The 16,424-nt window shown below is 36.0% G+C and overlaps 1 protein-coding gene across 1 annotated transcript in view; it reads right to left on the reverse strand.

The window, feature by feature from the left end:
- ALK (ALK receptor tyrosine kinase) overlaps positions 1–16,424 on the reverse strand; it is a 346,271-nt gene that overhangs the window by 33,539 nt on the left and 296,308 nt on the right. Inside the window, exons 14-17 of the mRNA XM_032216056.1 lie at positions 11,198–11,380; positions 7,853–7,954; positions 7,032–7,184; positions 6,563–6,670 (exon numbers count right to left, since the gene is read on the reverse strand). Of these exons, the coding sequence (XP_032071947.1) occupies positions 6,563–6,670; positions 7,032–7,184; positions 7,853–7,954; positions 11,198–11,380 (546 nt within the window). The remainder of the gene's footprint in view (positions 1–6,562; positions 6,671–7,031; positions 7,185–7,852; positions 7,955–11,197; positions 11,381–16,424) is intronic.

Consider the following 16,424-nt stretch of genomic DNA (forward strand, 5'->3'; position numbering starts at 1 on the left):
AAACATTGTCTGCTACTTTATAGGATTTGAGATTTTTGTTTGAATTGAGTTTTAAAAGTCTGAGTACAAATGGCTGAGTATTAAGTGCATATTTTTGTGGCAACATCACCTTGTCTAGACGGTTGACCTAGAGCAATAGCCTGTTTCTGGGGAAGACGTGTGTTGCAATAAAGCATTTATGGACAGATTTGCTATGTTGTGGTATGCCCTGTCCTTGGAAAGCAAAGAACCCTCACATGGTGTTGTGTCCCCAATTAGGATCCAGTTGACTCTAACCAATGAGTAATAATGTGGAACTATGAATTGACAGATTCGGCTTTCTTTCTAACATTCTTTCTAATTATCTTGAAATATCTTTGCAATTGTTCTGATTCATGCTCTCAAGACAGCATATTTCATAAGTCAGCCTGTCTAGTTGGTCCATATCAAATTACATACAGTAGGTACCACTAGCACAATTCTTTTCCTTGTTATTCCTTTGATCCTCAGAGGTCCAGCTGGTTATTTCTTTTTAAATATGATCTAGTATTCTGTTCTATTTTTTTCCCTTATGAGGACCTGAAAACAGTTTCCAATGATATGAAATATCATTTGAACTTTAGTTTTGTTTTTTATTCTCCAAAGGAGAATTAGCAGCCCCAAAACTGGAAAGCGGGAGACTCATTTACCTTCTTTAATAATTATTTATGTATACATAGTCCTTGATTTACAACAGTTCATTTAGTGACCGTTCAAAATTACAACAACACTGAAAAATGTGACATGACCATTTTTTCACAGTTTACAACCTTTGTAGCATCCCTATGATCATGTGATCAAAATTCAGCTACTTAGCAACTGGTTCATTTTTATGACCATTGCTGTGTCCCAAGGCCATGAGATCACCTTTGGCGATTTTCTGACAAAGTCTGATTCATTTAACAACCAGATTACTAATTTATCAATTGCAGTGATTCACATAACAACAGTGTCAGGTCGTAAAATGGGGCAAAACTTACTTAACAAATGTCTCACTTAACAACATAAATTTTGGGCTCAATTGTGGTCGTAAGTTGAGAAGTACCTATATATACAGTCCTAGAGTCCTTAGGATAAGATGATGCTGTCTGTCTGTCTTACAGTGCAGTAAAATTTTTTAATGCTTATCATTCCCATTATTTAACGATTGTTCCCAAGATTGTCTCAAAATTGTATTGTGCCCTGGACACCTTTATATGCTTATTAGGTTAATAGGAGATATTAACTATCACTAACATTCTAAATTTAGTCTCTTCTGAATAATAAAACAGACTTAAAAAAATGCAAATCTGTTGCAGGATGAATAAACCATGTCCTTCCCTAAAAAGCATTCTAACCTCCTAGCAAAGCTGAAATGCTATTCCTGCTTTGTGAGAGCAGACTATACCTGCAAGGCTTTGAACCCCTTCTACAATTTTCATATTTCCTCATCTGAACTTTGAGATGATTCATAAAAAACACAAAATAAGGTCACGTGTAAATAACATCAGTATTTTTAAAATATATATTTTAGATCCCATCTTCATTGCTAGTTTTCCAATATTATTTTACCTTTGCAACACTCTTAAGGTTTTTTTTTAAAGGAAATAAATAACTTTATATGGACTTCAGACTTCAGCTAGTCTCTGTTCTAACCTTTGAAAATCCTGTGGGAGCAATACATGCTGTATGGGGTGGGTGGGAATGGTGGAGAGGTAGAGTGTAGATCAAAATTAATTGGACATGTAAAAAGTTACTTTAAAAGAGTAATTGGAACTGGGCACAAAATTTCCCTCAGCACATTCATGATTCTGGGAGGTTTAACCCTGTGCTGTGTTGTAGATTTTGCTGCAGTGACATTATTTCTGTTTCAACAGATAAATTACTAGGCTGTGTGCAAGATGTAGGACAGGATTTGAGAAACCAATTATAATTTCTCCCAATACAGAATGATGGCTTTTAAAAGTCAAATAAAATATTCATTCAAAATCTTGTAATGAGAGTATAAGAAGTTAATGTCTTTGGGAAGGGGAAAGGGGGGAGCAGCTAGAAAATATAGCAATCTGCACACATATATAGTAGGTTTTTTAATTTCTAAAAAGGTAGTTAAAACATATCTGTTAATTATTGTATTTGCTCTGACTGCAGAAGTTTACATCTAATCTATTGGAGAAGAAATGACTATCTATCAGGTCACAGGCATGATCTAGTCCTAGAATCATATTCTGTGATCCAAAGTAACGAGACCACATTTTTCCAGGTTTGAATCTTGCCTCTCTAATGAATTCATAAAATGGACTTAATCAAATCTTTATTGCTTATTCTCACCTTGCCAACCACAATAATAAGAATTACAGAGCTGGCCTGTTCTGCATAATGTTATAAGGATCACAGCGAAGAATATATTTGAAGGGGTTTAAGACTGTTATTCACAATTTTATTTGCAACGATGCTGCTGCTTCTATCATACATTCCTAAAGTTAGCTGACATGAAATCATGAACATAGCTCATACGTAAACACATCAAATAGCTTACTGAATATACTGCATGAATAATATGGTGCCCGTCAAAGAAACAATGGATATGTTATCAATCTCATTTAAAAGCCTGCTGACTATTGAATTTTCTATATATGAAACCAGAAGAACCATGGCTCAATGGTAGAACATATGCATTGTAAACAAGAAGTCTTGGGTAGGAGATGAGGAACTTTAACCTTAAGTCTTGGAATACTTGATCCATGTGATTAGGAATCCCCTCATCATGTAGATAATTACATTGATACATATAATATTGATTTGTTTCGGTATGAGGCAGCATTCTGGAATAAATGGCAATCAAGGTTGAATCTTCTTGAAAACAATCTGCTTCTACTTATTTATTTATAAAATTCATTGGACGCCTATTTTACCGCACCCTAATCCTGAGCAGCTTACAATATTAAAATACAGACCTGTATAAAACTGAATAATATAAATACAACATTATTAAAAAATCAATCTAGCTAAAAAGATGGGGAGGGAGGAAATATAATGAGAAAGAGGGTGGGATTCATTGTTAATCTATCAGCCACCCCAAATGTGAAACCCCTCCATTGGAGCCCCTAGCCAAGATGTTTCAGCTCTTATGGAAGGTGAGAAAGGCTGGAGATTACTCTGGTGGCAGGGGGTAAGATGTTACAAAGGGCAGATGCAATGGCATCTAACTTGCATCGATATTTAAAATAAATACTTTTTCATGTCATTTAGTCAATGAAGCAGCCTTACCAACTTTGTGCCATTGAAATGTATTGGAATCACAGAAATATCACCAAGCCTAGCTGTTCTGGCCCCCTGGCCTGTGAATAAACCAGAACACAGGCTTGGCTGTTTGCCACTATTTAATTAATGAGATAACAAATCCTTTTGCTGAGGGCCTACGCAACTCATGTTCAAGATAATAGCTTGGCAGCAACCCAGAAAGTTCAAATGAAGCAACACAGATAATCCACATGACACGGCTAGAATACAGACAGATTTCTTCAATACTAGTTTGAACGATTGTTTCCTACAAATGTCCCCTCCCAACACCTCACTTATAAACCCTCTTGGGAGGGGCCAATCCACAACCACATGTGCTTCATTATCTTCTATGAGACTGCCTATGGAGTTGCATGTTCCGTTTCTCAGCCCTTCTCAAGTGAGAATCTGGGACAAACTGACTTTGATCTTCCCCACTGCTCCATGCCTCAGGCACCTCCTGGTGGCCAACCAGCTTCCCTGGTTCCTGCTCTGAGTCTGAACCCTGCACAGGATCCTCCACATCTTCCATAGCAGACTCATATGGTTCCTCGCTATCCGAGTCCATCAGCAGCTCAACCAGATCCTGCTGGGCTACAACACCTAGCCATATTCCTAGTTTGCCTTGAGGGCATCTGTTATGCAGTTGATACATAGGAGGAAATGTCTATGCCTCCTTAAGTCCTGCTTCACTGACATTTTGGCAGGGGCAAGTGTATATTCCAGGAAGGGATAAGCAGAGAACACCAGGAAAGTATGCCAAGAATATAGACTCCCAATAGGGTCACCCAAGCTATGAACATAATCCCAGGTGACTACTTACAGTAAGCAGGAAGGCTAATGATTTAGTAACAATTGCAAAGGCATGCATTGCCTACAGCCTGGAAGAAGCCAATTATAAACCACTCTTGTATTTGAACAGGAAAACCATACATATATACAAAATAAAATAACTGACAATATAGTGCCAAATGATGGACTCCTTGAGTCAGCTGGCATTCACCATATTACTAAGGAATAATTGAGGATCTTTCAGAGTAATAATGGTGCCTATGCAGTTATGCATTAGGGATGTTTAGTTGGTGATCCATGTAGAAAAATATATGAAGTTGCAATTGCGAAATCACAGTGGAAATGTGGAATGTAAGAAACTTGACCATGGGAAAACTCTGCACAATGGAAGATGAAATGTACCTACCAGAGACTGTCATCTTAGGTGTAAAATAATTGAAATGGATTGGAATTGGATACTCAGAAGTCCATATTGTTTATTACTCAGGATGTGAAAAACAAAGAAGAATCAGCACCGCTTTCATGGTCCAGAAAGATATAACAAAGATAATACATGCTACAATGCAGTCAATGCCCAAATGATATCAATTAGATTTGGCATATATTGATTATCCAAGTTTATGACCCAACCACTGATGCAGAAGAAGAGGTGGTTGATGAATTTCATGGTCAAGTTTAAGCTAGAATCAAACAGAACATATGCAAGCAAGATGTCTCCTTGTGGTCGGAGAGACTGAAATCCAAAGTTAGAAATAGTAAGGAGGAAAAATAGGATCATATAGGCTAGGAAACAGAAAAAAGTAGGAGAATGACTTATCAATCTGACTTATTTGTTTCTTTATTGCTAATAGTTCTTGAAACAACCCAAACAATGGTTACATACATTGGCGTCACCAGATGGACTATACAAAAACCTGATTATATTATTAATTCAAAGAGATAGAAAGACTCAGTTATAATAGCAATGTCGTGCCTAGGGACTAATTGAGAAACACGTGGATGTTCCAAGTCAAGATAAAGTAGTAGAACAAAGCCAGACAGTTTCCACGATAGGATCTTGACCAGATACTCACCATTTTCAAGGAGAACAACAGGAATCGTTTTGTAGTCCTGAACCTCATTGATAGGAAACCTCATTGATAGGAACTATGGAATGAAATCAAAGCAGTTATTAAGGATGAATGAGAGACTGCCAAAGATCAAGAAACAGAAGAAAGCATACAGCATGTCAGAACAGACAATGGAAATAGCCAAGGAGAAAAAAGAAGCCAAAGCCAAGAAAGACAAAAATCTTAGAAAGAAAGAAGAATTTCAGAGTGCTGTTAGAAGAGGTAAGAAACAGTATTACAATGTCATTTGTAAAGACATTCAAGATGGAAACAGACATGGAAAAACAAAGAAAGTCTTCCAAAAGAACTCCAAACTCAGGGAGAAGATTCCAACTTGGAATTGGTACACTAAAAGATGCCAATGGACAGATAGCAATTGCTTTAAATTAGATCAAACAAAGATTAAGAGGTGTTTACTGAAATTCTCTACAGTAAAGATATTTATATGCAAGATATCTTAGAAGATATTTCCTTTTTACCTCTAGCACTAAAAGATGATGTTAGATCAGTATCCCAGTCATAAACAAGGTGGAAGGCTAAATGAATTGATAGAATATCTATAAAAATATGGCAAGCAATGGAAGAAAATTCAGTAAAGGTTCTAACTTATGCCACCAAATGTGAAGAATGACATAGTAGGCAACAGATTGGAAGAGGTCAATCTATATACAATATCAGAGAAAGGAAACTTTAACAGAGTGCAGACTATTGTACTATATTCCACAAAACTGAACTGTGTGAAAGTAGAATGAAAAGAGCATTGACACTTTTGAATTTTGATGTTGAAGAAGACACTTGAAAATACCACAGATAGCAAAGGAAACAAACAAACAAACCATAGAAAAACTCAATGTAGAATCCTCACTTGAGATACAAACAACCAGTCTCAAATTGTACCCTATGACTATCATTAAGTGTTGTACCGTATGATTCATGACGAATGTATCTTTTCTTTTATGTTCACTGAGAGCATATGCACCAAAGACAAATTCCTTGTGCGTCCAATCACACTTGGCCAATAAAGAATTCTATTCCATTCTATTATATATTGTGAATGTGCTATGCCAAGACTACCTCAAGTAGCCCATAATCCTGGGAAAAGAGGAAGGAAAGAAAAGTTGATGTCCAGCAGAAAGATGGATGGACTCAATTACAGTGGCAATAGGTACACCATTGGGAGTTCTGAAGATCCTATTTAAGGACAGATCATCTTGGAGAAGATCGTTGTCACTAAGAGTCAACACCAACTTGATGGCACATTATCAATCAATCAGTTAATCAGTTAATCAGCCAGTTAATCAGCCAGCCAGCCAGCCAGCCAGTCAGTCAGTCAGTCAATCAGTTGTGTGGATAATTTATACATTGGGTGTGAACAAAGAACTCACCTATCATAATCCCTGAGAAGGCTAGAATAAGACCAGCAACCAAAGCTGAAGTCACTACTGACAAGACCAAAGAAAGAGGAGGATTCTTGGTGGGCAGGATCAATTCATCTGGAATATAAACATGATATTAGTTGTTTTCAACTTCTCTTCCTATTACTTTCCCATTCAAAAAAACCCCCTGTATCTGTAGGAAACCATGGACCCATATATTTTTGAACTAGTAAAAAAAATGTCTTGGATGCACACATTTAAAAATGTAGTGCCACGTGGAGGCAGTATCTAAATATTTGCAAGAGAGCTAGAATTAGTACAATTGCACAAATGACCAATTAAACTTCCACAATGAGTTGCCCTAAATTTTTGTTTTGCCACTGTAATCAGAATCCACAATCAACAATGGAGTCCGATTGGGGGTAATCCAACATGATCAGAGAGCAAAAGAATTAATGTTTGTTATTCAATGTCTTACCTATGCAAGAGACACCATCATTAGCCAACACATATCCATAGCCACAAATGCAAACAATTTCCTGAGTCTTCAAATCTTCGTGGCACATATCATGATCACAATGACTGCAGTTCAAATATAGCTTAATGTTGACTTCACCATGCCCCTCTGACACTAGAGAGTAGATGAAAGAATTATTGATTTGTATAATACCTGTAGGTCAAAGATTCATAACACCCTAAATAAAAAAAACAGTAAGTAGGATAATTGTGAAACTACCAGCAAAACTGATAGGGTCAAATAACTTTGGTTATTGGAAGTGGCAGGGAGGGAGTGGTAAGCAGGAATAGCTGCCCTGTATTTTCAGTAGCATAATATTGCTACTTGCACATATGATTTATGCCCAAATTATATACTTGCATGTTATTCTTTTTGTCTATGGATTTTACTACAAATGCACATATGCAGAAGAGGAGAAGCAAAATTACTCCCACACCCCTTTCCACCTTTATTGGAAGATACTTGGTTTGAATTGCTCCAGATTCTACCCATCTCTGTTGGAGATCACTCCCCCAACATGGTATTGCCCAAGTCATCTTATAACTATAGATCCTAACCAGCATATTTGCTGGACATAATTCTTCAATATTAGGGGAATAGTAGTCAAAACATTTGCAGAGCATCAGCTTAGAAAAGATTATTCTCTAGGAATGTAGAACTTAATACTTTCCTAAGAGGTTTTTACAATGCCTAATTTAACATGGAATGTTTTTAAGATGTTTCAGAAGACATACTGCTGTTATTCTATCTGTACATGTGATAAAATAAATAACTGAAAATACCTTTTAATGCAGGAGTAAAGAGTGAACCATACTGGGTATTAATAAAGGATACACCATCCTCTCCATCCATTTCTGGGTCATTTTGTTCTGCTGCATTGCCACCTACAGAATTGGAAAACATCTTAAATAATTTTTGTATGGATTCCGCTAATGCACATCAAAGAGCAACAAAATCTCTTGCGGCACTTTAAGATTAAATAATACATTGTGGCATAATTTTGTGGGTGAGCTTTATATGGGTAATCTGATATAAATACATCTTCATGAATGTTGAAAAAATATAACTCACCATTTTTCAGGATAATGAGGCCAAAAGGGCAATTAGTATAAGAGATAAAATTATATTTTTGAATACAAATGAATATAGAATTAAATCCAATAGATATAATGGTCCATTGGCATAGTGATATAGATCACTAGATACCATAAGTTGCCACATATTAAAAATGATATTACTCAGAAAAAAATCACGGGATGTTTTGACAATTCACTTTGGGTATTCCAATTTCAATTAAAGTGATCATTTTAAGAAACCTATAGTGATCAGGAACTCTAAGTACATGAAGGTGTGTGAGTTTCCTCTCCAATAACAGAGAAATGAGGTCAAGGCCTCTATGGAACTTTATCTTTTGATTGTTCACTCTGAACAATCAAAGAAAGATCATTTTAGTCTACCATAGATTTATAAAATTCTTGTACTTAATACACATACATTTGGCCAACTGGAATACACGTATAAACTCAACTTTACAGACTTGGAGCCCTAGAAAGTACTTATTAATTTTCAAGAATTTGTTTATACTTCAAACATGCTTTGCTTATTCATCACCAGTGGGAATAGATCTGATTAAGTGGTCTGACCTTCTAAAGTTTATGCCACAATATATCTTTCAGGTGACACAAAACATTTTTTTCATGCAACATGGCTACCTTTTTGGTATTTGTCAAATGCAGGTAAATAAATTATACCAGTGATCAACACTACAAAACAAAAAACATCTAACAGAGAAAAAAGGCATACATCTGGCAAAATATCCAATAATGTCTATATGGTTGCAGTTTAATGGTTTTTTAAAGCTTCTAACATTCAGAATCTCAGCTTAACAAGCCTTTTGGGTTATTAATGAAGTAGATGAACATTATGGCAAAGTCCCAGCCAAAAATATGACAAATTAGAAGAAAAGGCATAACATAATCTTTGTACAGCCATTTGAGTGAAAGACTGAAAATATCATGATATGCAAAAGTTAAGCTATACATAGCAAGTAGTAATAATTAGATAAGTATTCTTTTATTAGCTTATTCAGTCTACAACAATCTCTCCAGTATGGAAACATATGGATAAATATGGTCATTCTGAAGTGGCAGCCAATGTTAAACTGGGTTATGAAACTGTGCATTCATTTCTTATTGTTTATTTAACCCTATGGTATATGGTTACCTGCCTAAGCAGGGGGTTGGACTAGAAGACTTCAAAGATCCCTTCCAACTCTGTTATTCTGTTCTGTTCTGTTCTGTTCTACTCTACTCTAATTTTTGTTCAATCATTCAACCAATCCCAGTTGCTCTTTCAAGAGTAGAATACATAACTGAATCATTGATAAATTTAAATATTCATAGAGGAGACATCATTCTATTTTATCCAAGAGAAAGTATTACAGAGAATGTAGAGAGTGATGATAAATCTCTTGGGTTATAACATCTCTCCTGATTATTGGCAATTATAATCCAAAATATCTTTTGAGAGTGCTAGTTGTATTTATGTAATACGTATGCAGTTAAATTAAATGCTGTAAATATTTATTAGTTTCCTCTAAGATTCTCAAATATATTTTTGAAGAATGGATTACCATGATAGAGTTACTATGTATAATGTGCATTTAGTTTGGTGCAAAATGTCATCTGTACCATTTGCATCACTCAACAATGTACCAAGAATTCAATTTTCTGTAAGTTCTTCTGAACAGCATAGATTGCTATGTATTCAATATCGACCTAAACTGATCCTCACATTCTGGTGTACAAATAATCAACTTAAAACATTTATCTCATTATAATATAAACATGATAATCACCACATCTACTTCACTTGTAGTCAAAGGTGTTAGTAACATAAGGTATCATAATTTACCCAAAGTGAAAAGAAGTGGGATTCAGAATGCTCAAAGTGATTGAAGATAATTTTTTGCAACATTTTTGTTTTCCTTGAAAAGGCCATTTAAAGCTGGGCAGTGTCTAACAGCCAGTAAGTACTAAGACCTATTCTTGTAAGTCTTCTATTCTGGTGACATTGTTAAATGTCTTGGCGATCCATTTGCAAGGAACTTAAGAGGCCTGATTTATTGGCTTAATCTCTTGAACTTTGGGCTGTGGGATATTCATGGTAAAAAAAACACCTCTTAATGAACACAGTTCTTTGTACCACATCATCTATACCACCCAATGTTTTGTGTGATTTGTTCTTTTGTAATGTTAAAGAACAAAAAGTAAACATCACCATCTTTTAAACATTTGCAGCAGAATCTTGAAGGTTGATGGCATGTCTTCATGAGAATTTTCTTTTCACCATCAAACATTCTGCCACCTTGACTGTGCCACAGATTTGGACTTGCACTAATGCCAAGGGGTATTTTAGCAGTTTGACAGAGATACTAGTATAATTTGCAGAGATTTAATGCCACAAAGTAATGCCAAATAAATGTCTTTCTCTCAATCCAAACCATGGGGATATTCACCAACCTTCAAAACACATGCATAAAAGTTGATTTTTCTCTGGGTTCTTTTCATTAAAATATATTTGGCAATATCCATCTAGTATTAAAAGGCTATATACACAGGGGTCACGAATTCTGCATACAATTTTTCCAAGTCATTGTTTGTCAATAAAGATCCTAAAAATGTATAGTTGAAATCAATCAGGAATAATTTCTTGTAGATTTCCATTTTTGGCACAATGGTCATTGCACAATTTGAAATTGGAAAGCAAAGAACATTAAGGATCACTTTCCAGCACACTTACGCATCTTAGTGTCAAGCTGTGAAAAGTGACATGCTTTTTTGCCTTTGGAAAAACAGAAGTTCCTCACAGCTGTCCTTCCTTCCCTATTAGCCAAGGTTAGCTACAGAATTTAAAATCTAGCAATGGATAAATTGCTATAATACAACCATGCAGATTCTTGGACACCCTGTATAAATACGCAGCACTATGAAAAATTTAATATACAGAAAGATGTCAGGGTAAATATAGATGTGTCAATTATAGGAAAAATATATATATTTCAAGATTTTGTTGAGTATTAGCACTAAGGGAGGGAAAGGGACACCTTGAACATGAAGCCACTTTACCTATATATCCTCCGCCTCCTCCACCTGAGGAGCACCCCCCTCCACCCCCTCCGAAACCCCCTCTTGTCTCCCACCCCCACTTCTTCATGGCCTGGGGGCAGGATTTTCCTCCGGTAGCGCCTTCCAGCAAGGATTTTCCTGACCAGAGGAAGGAAGTGTTATCATTCCAGCCGCCTCCACCACCTGCAGTTCAACAGAAGGAAAAATAACTTGCATAAGTATTTGTAATAGTGTCCTAGAAAGAAGGCACAGACCATCAGAATGAAATCAAGATTCCCTTTGTACAGGTTTCCTAAGAAAGGCTAAACATTTCCTTGGGCTTTGTAGTGTGGTGTGCACGGTTGTACACACACATTTGACAATTATCTCAAGGCAACAAAATCTAAACTCTTAAACCTAATTCTATCCATCTAGAGTACAGATTACACAGCAGTCCTAGGATATAAACATACCGGAAGAAGTCTATATGATGTTACTGAGCCAGTTAGATTTATGGCCCTGTCTATAAATATATCCATTCAAATAATTTATATCTCATTGGTATGTGAGAGATAAATGCCCTCTATTCAGTGTATAAGTACATGTAAAATATTAAATCTGAATAAAACACATTTGCCTGTTTCAGGAATTGAATTTCTTGGATCAAGACTACTGTTCATTTTGCATGGTGTGTGCGTATGTGTGTGTGTGTGTGTGTGTGTGTGTGTGTGTGTGTTCGTTCGTTCGTTCCTAAGTACTGCAATAATTATTATGAGGAAACTTACAACATCTCCTGTTTCCAGCACACTTGTATAGTTGGTGCATTTGGAAACAGGACTTTCAAGGGAGAAAAAATAGGATGCCAAAATTCCGGTTTGCCATTCAGACGAACCAAGATTCAGTTCTTACCACTTCCAAGTAAAAGAGCAGATAAACCACTAATGGGAAATTTTTGAAAGTCACTACCAAAGTAGACAAGACAAGGCCAAATCTTTTTAGAGCTAAAATTTGCATTGTTTGGAGATTATCTGGAACTGTAATGGGCATGATGAGAACACAAATTGTGCGAGAATCTACGTCTTGAGCTCTACGACTATACTAAGTTTAAGAAATGAAGTAACTGTGGGATTTTAAGTTTATAGCAAAGTTTCTGAATGATTTTATTTCAGAATTATAATGTCACCAATTTTCAGCTACAAAACTGAGTGCTTCCAAAAAACAAAACAAAACAAAAAAGAACCAACCCCACACACAGGGGGGTGGGGTGAGCACATGTCAGAATGTAGGAACTCAAATTGCTGTCCCGTAGACAATTTTGACTAACAACCTAATGCTCCTTGTCCTTAAATTGTACAATAGAATTAAGTATGGTATAGGTTAGAGGAAGCTCAGAACAAATGATCTTTCTGTAATAATTTGGTGCTTTCCCCATGCTCTTTATATTTCCTCCTGGCTAAGGCGAATGGGTGATAATATCATTTTTTGTTCCTCTATGGGACTTATTCAAGATAATAAAAGAGAATTTCCTATAGAAATGCTTTCAAAGGAGAAGAGGATTTGGGAGAAATGCTCATGAGTTAGGTGTGATTTTTTTTTTTGGACTTCTTTTGTTATGAAGGTGGTTAGGGGTTATGTGGGAATGTCTCCAGGGCCCTGAAATTTCCAGGAGGTCTGCTTCACTTAAATCCCAAAGCAAATGATCATACAGCAACTTTTTCAAGTGAACTTTTTCATTATGCTCACTGCTGAAGAGGGGTTGAGAAATTAAGAAATGGAAGGATTTTTCATTCCCCTAAAATGTGTGATCAGTCATATGATTTATCTAGAGAACACTGAAGGGTATTTTTGTATTCCTTTTTCCTGTTGGCTAAAATAGACATCTATAAATACAAATCTGTTCCTTTTTCTTACATACTCACAGAAGAGAAAATTGCAAGAAACAGTGTCAACAAGCAATTGTAATCCTAACAAAATGGGAACATCTGCATTGTGTAGAGTTATAGTTTTTTATCGACTTTTCCTGACATTTGGACTTGTCTTCCTTTTGTGATAAATATAGTACATTTTAATGCTCCTAAGCCATGTAACTTAATTTCTGTTTTTTGCTACTTAGTCCCGCATTATGGGTTTTTAATTACACTTTCGAGTCTGTTCACGCCTGCTGTTTTATTATTCTTTGTTGTTATCCCTTTGCTTATTTTTAGCCCATTTCATTTGTTTCCATTTCGATGTATTTTATGCAAATGATTTAGAAATAACATTTTACACATTGTTTTTAAAATGTTTATGCAAGCTGTCATTGAAAAAAAAGTGAAATATGGCATTAGAGATTAAAATAAGTAACAAAACATCACACACTGATGCTCTGAAACATTAAACCTATCTGATCTGTCTAAGGCTCCTAGCAACAGCTGTCTTGATATTTATAGAGAGGCAAACCCTTGGGCTCCAGGTATTCTGGAAATACAATTAAATACATCTGGGAGGACACTGGATTAGTACAAAACAGACTTAAAGGTGTAAAACCTGTTTCTAACTATATTCCCATGAAATAATTATATGTCATTCAGCAGTAACTTTGACAAAAGATGCAGAATATAAATGTCATAAATAACATTGCATTTTTTTAAAAAAAACCCTCTGCTTAACACGGAACAGAAATTGCATACCAATTTTTTGCCTGTTTTCCTAGCAGTACCATGCTTTTATTTTTTCAACCTTTTCTCTTTGGGGTTGCTATTATTATTATGGTTCATGGCGCAGTCAGCCAGATATTCAGACTGGATTTGACATTTTTATCAACCTATCAAGTCCCTCCCAAGGATCTGGAATAGGCAGATGTTGATGGTTGATGTGTTAAAGGTATCATTACAAGATGTAAGATGAGATTGTGAGTAAAGCTGCCTTTTGCAATTATTATGATGATGATGATGTTTGGTTGCAAAGTCAGCCAGAGGTTTACATTGGATTTGGCATTTTTGTCCACCTATAGAGCCCTTCTCAAGATGTTGTTGTTTGGTGGTGTTAAAGGTATCGTTGCAGGAAGTGATCTGTTCCAAGTAATGCTACTTTTGCAATTTACTGTTGGTGATTTCAATGGTGATGGTGTTCAAGTGATAACATCTCAAGGGTTGCCACAAAGAAGAGGGAGTCAAACTATTCTCCAAAGCACCTGAGGGCAGAACAAGAAGCAATGGGTGGAAACTAATCAAGGAGAGAAGCAACTTAGAACTGAGGAGAAATTTCCTGACAGTTAGAACAATTAATCAGTGGAACAGCTTGCCTCCAGAAGTTGTGAATGCTCCAACACTGGAAGTCTCTAAGAAGATGTTGGATAGCCATTTGTCTAAATGGTATAGGGTTTCCTGCCTAGACAGGGGGTTGGACTAGAAGATCTCCAAGGTCCCTTCCAACTCTGCTATTGTATTGTATTGTATTGTATTGATGCTCTAGATCAGGGCTGTCAAACTTGTGGCCCGTGGGCTGTATGTGTCACGTGCTGGCCACGCCCATGCCTGGTTAAGTGAAGGGGAAAAAAGTCCCAATACGTCACATGAAGTTGCTGTGACGCTACAAGTTTGACACCCCTGCTCTAGATGTTTTCAGACTGCACCGCAGCTTCCCACTACTATTTATACTGTCTTTGCTTTCTTTTGACATAGTATTTCTGCCTCTATTTATAGATCTTTATATTTTGTGATTTTCTCTAGTTCTTTCTTTTATTCTGCTGTTAGTGTGGTTTGTCATAGTCAGCCAGATGTTCAGATTGGATTTGGCATTCCCTCCCCCACCTATTGACTCCTTCTCAAGGAGCTGGAATAGGCAGATGTGGATGTTTGATGGTGTTACAGATATCATTGCAGGGTGTAAGCTGTTTCAGGTAAAGCTGTCTTGTTCACGATCATGTGAAGTCACATCTGCCAGTTCTTTAGGTCTTCGTACACATAGGTTCTTTTATATTCATATGCATCAAGTTCTTTCCAAGAAACTAAGATGTCACAATGTATCATATATGTGTTGATCCAAGCAGTGTGGCTTTTTGTATTTGACAGATGAATTTTTTTTCAATGTGCAAATTTTCAAAGTGCCATCCAAGATTTTGACCATTGGGTTCATCATGCTGGTTTATGCCATACTTCTTCAATTCTTTGTCTTCTATTCTACTATCCCCTGGTATTGCCACATCAGTTATCCACACTTTCTTTTTTTCAACTGCTGTAAAATCTGTGTTATAAACCAAGAGTTTACCAGTTTGCATACATAAATCTCACAATATTTTGACCTGCTCATTTTTAACTACATTTCCAACTCTATGATCCCAACAATTTTTCAGTATTGGGTACATAATAATTTTTACAGATGTTTCAATGAATTATTTCTGGCAACTGAATTATGTCATTGTTTACAATTAGTTTGTGCATCTTCTTGCACAAGCTGAATACGTGATCTACTGTTTCTTCTGGTTCTTTGCACAATCTGCACTTTGAATCATTTGACAATTTTAAAGTTCCAGCCTTAACTGCATTGGTATATATAGCTTGATCTTGACCAACCAAAATCTAACTTTCTGTTTCTTTTCTTAATGTTCCAATTGTAAGCTATTAACAGGTTTTATCTTTTATCCACTTGCCCACTGTCTTTTGTAGAGATTAACTATGCAATGTTTTTCCCTTTCCAGCTGTGAATATTTTTATTACATTATTTCAATATTCATGTTTTGGTTTTGCATATTCAGCAAGTTCCAATTTTTAACTTGCATCAATGTAGTTGATTGATACAATCAATTTTTGGCTGTCTTTCACATAGTCAGCTGATAAATACTTTTCTTCTTTGTCAGTTTGTTACCCTTGAAATAAATCTCTGTCTCCATTGCTGCAGGGCAGGTATAATCTACAATATCACTATGGGGATATAATGCATAGTGAACAGTCTAAGTTTTCTTTTATTTTGGACCAAACTGTCCTCCTCAGCTTATGTTCAGTTAATAATTCTAGCAATTTATTGTATCATAGTTATGGTCCAGGTATTCATGGCCTTGATGTTGTTTCTTCCATTCAATTTTGGCATTCTTTGGATGTATTCTTTACTAATCACTTTTTACACTTGGCCATGCTTTATGTTATCCAATTATAAAAAGCTCAGGCACTTGTAGGTTTTATGCTGATGGCTTCTGATGGTTTAGCCATTTGGCATTTCAATTCCATTACTATTTGTGATTTTAGCCCAATTTATTGCTACCACAGCACAT

Source organism: Thamnophis elegans, chromosome 4, assembly GCF_009769535.1.
Source record: "Thamnophis elegans isolate rThaEle1 chromosome 4, rThaEle1.pri, whole genome shotgun sequence".
Taxonomy (NCBI): domain Eukaryota; kingdom Metazoa; phylum Chordata; class Lepidosauria; order Squamata; family Colubridae; genus Thamnophis; species Thamnophis elegans.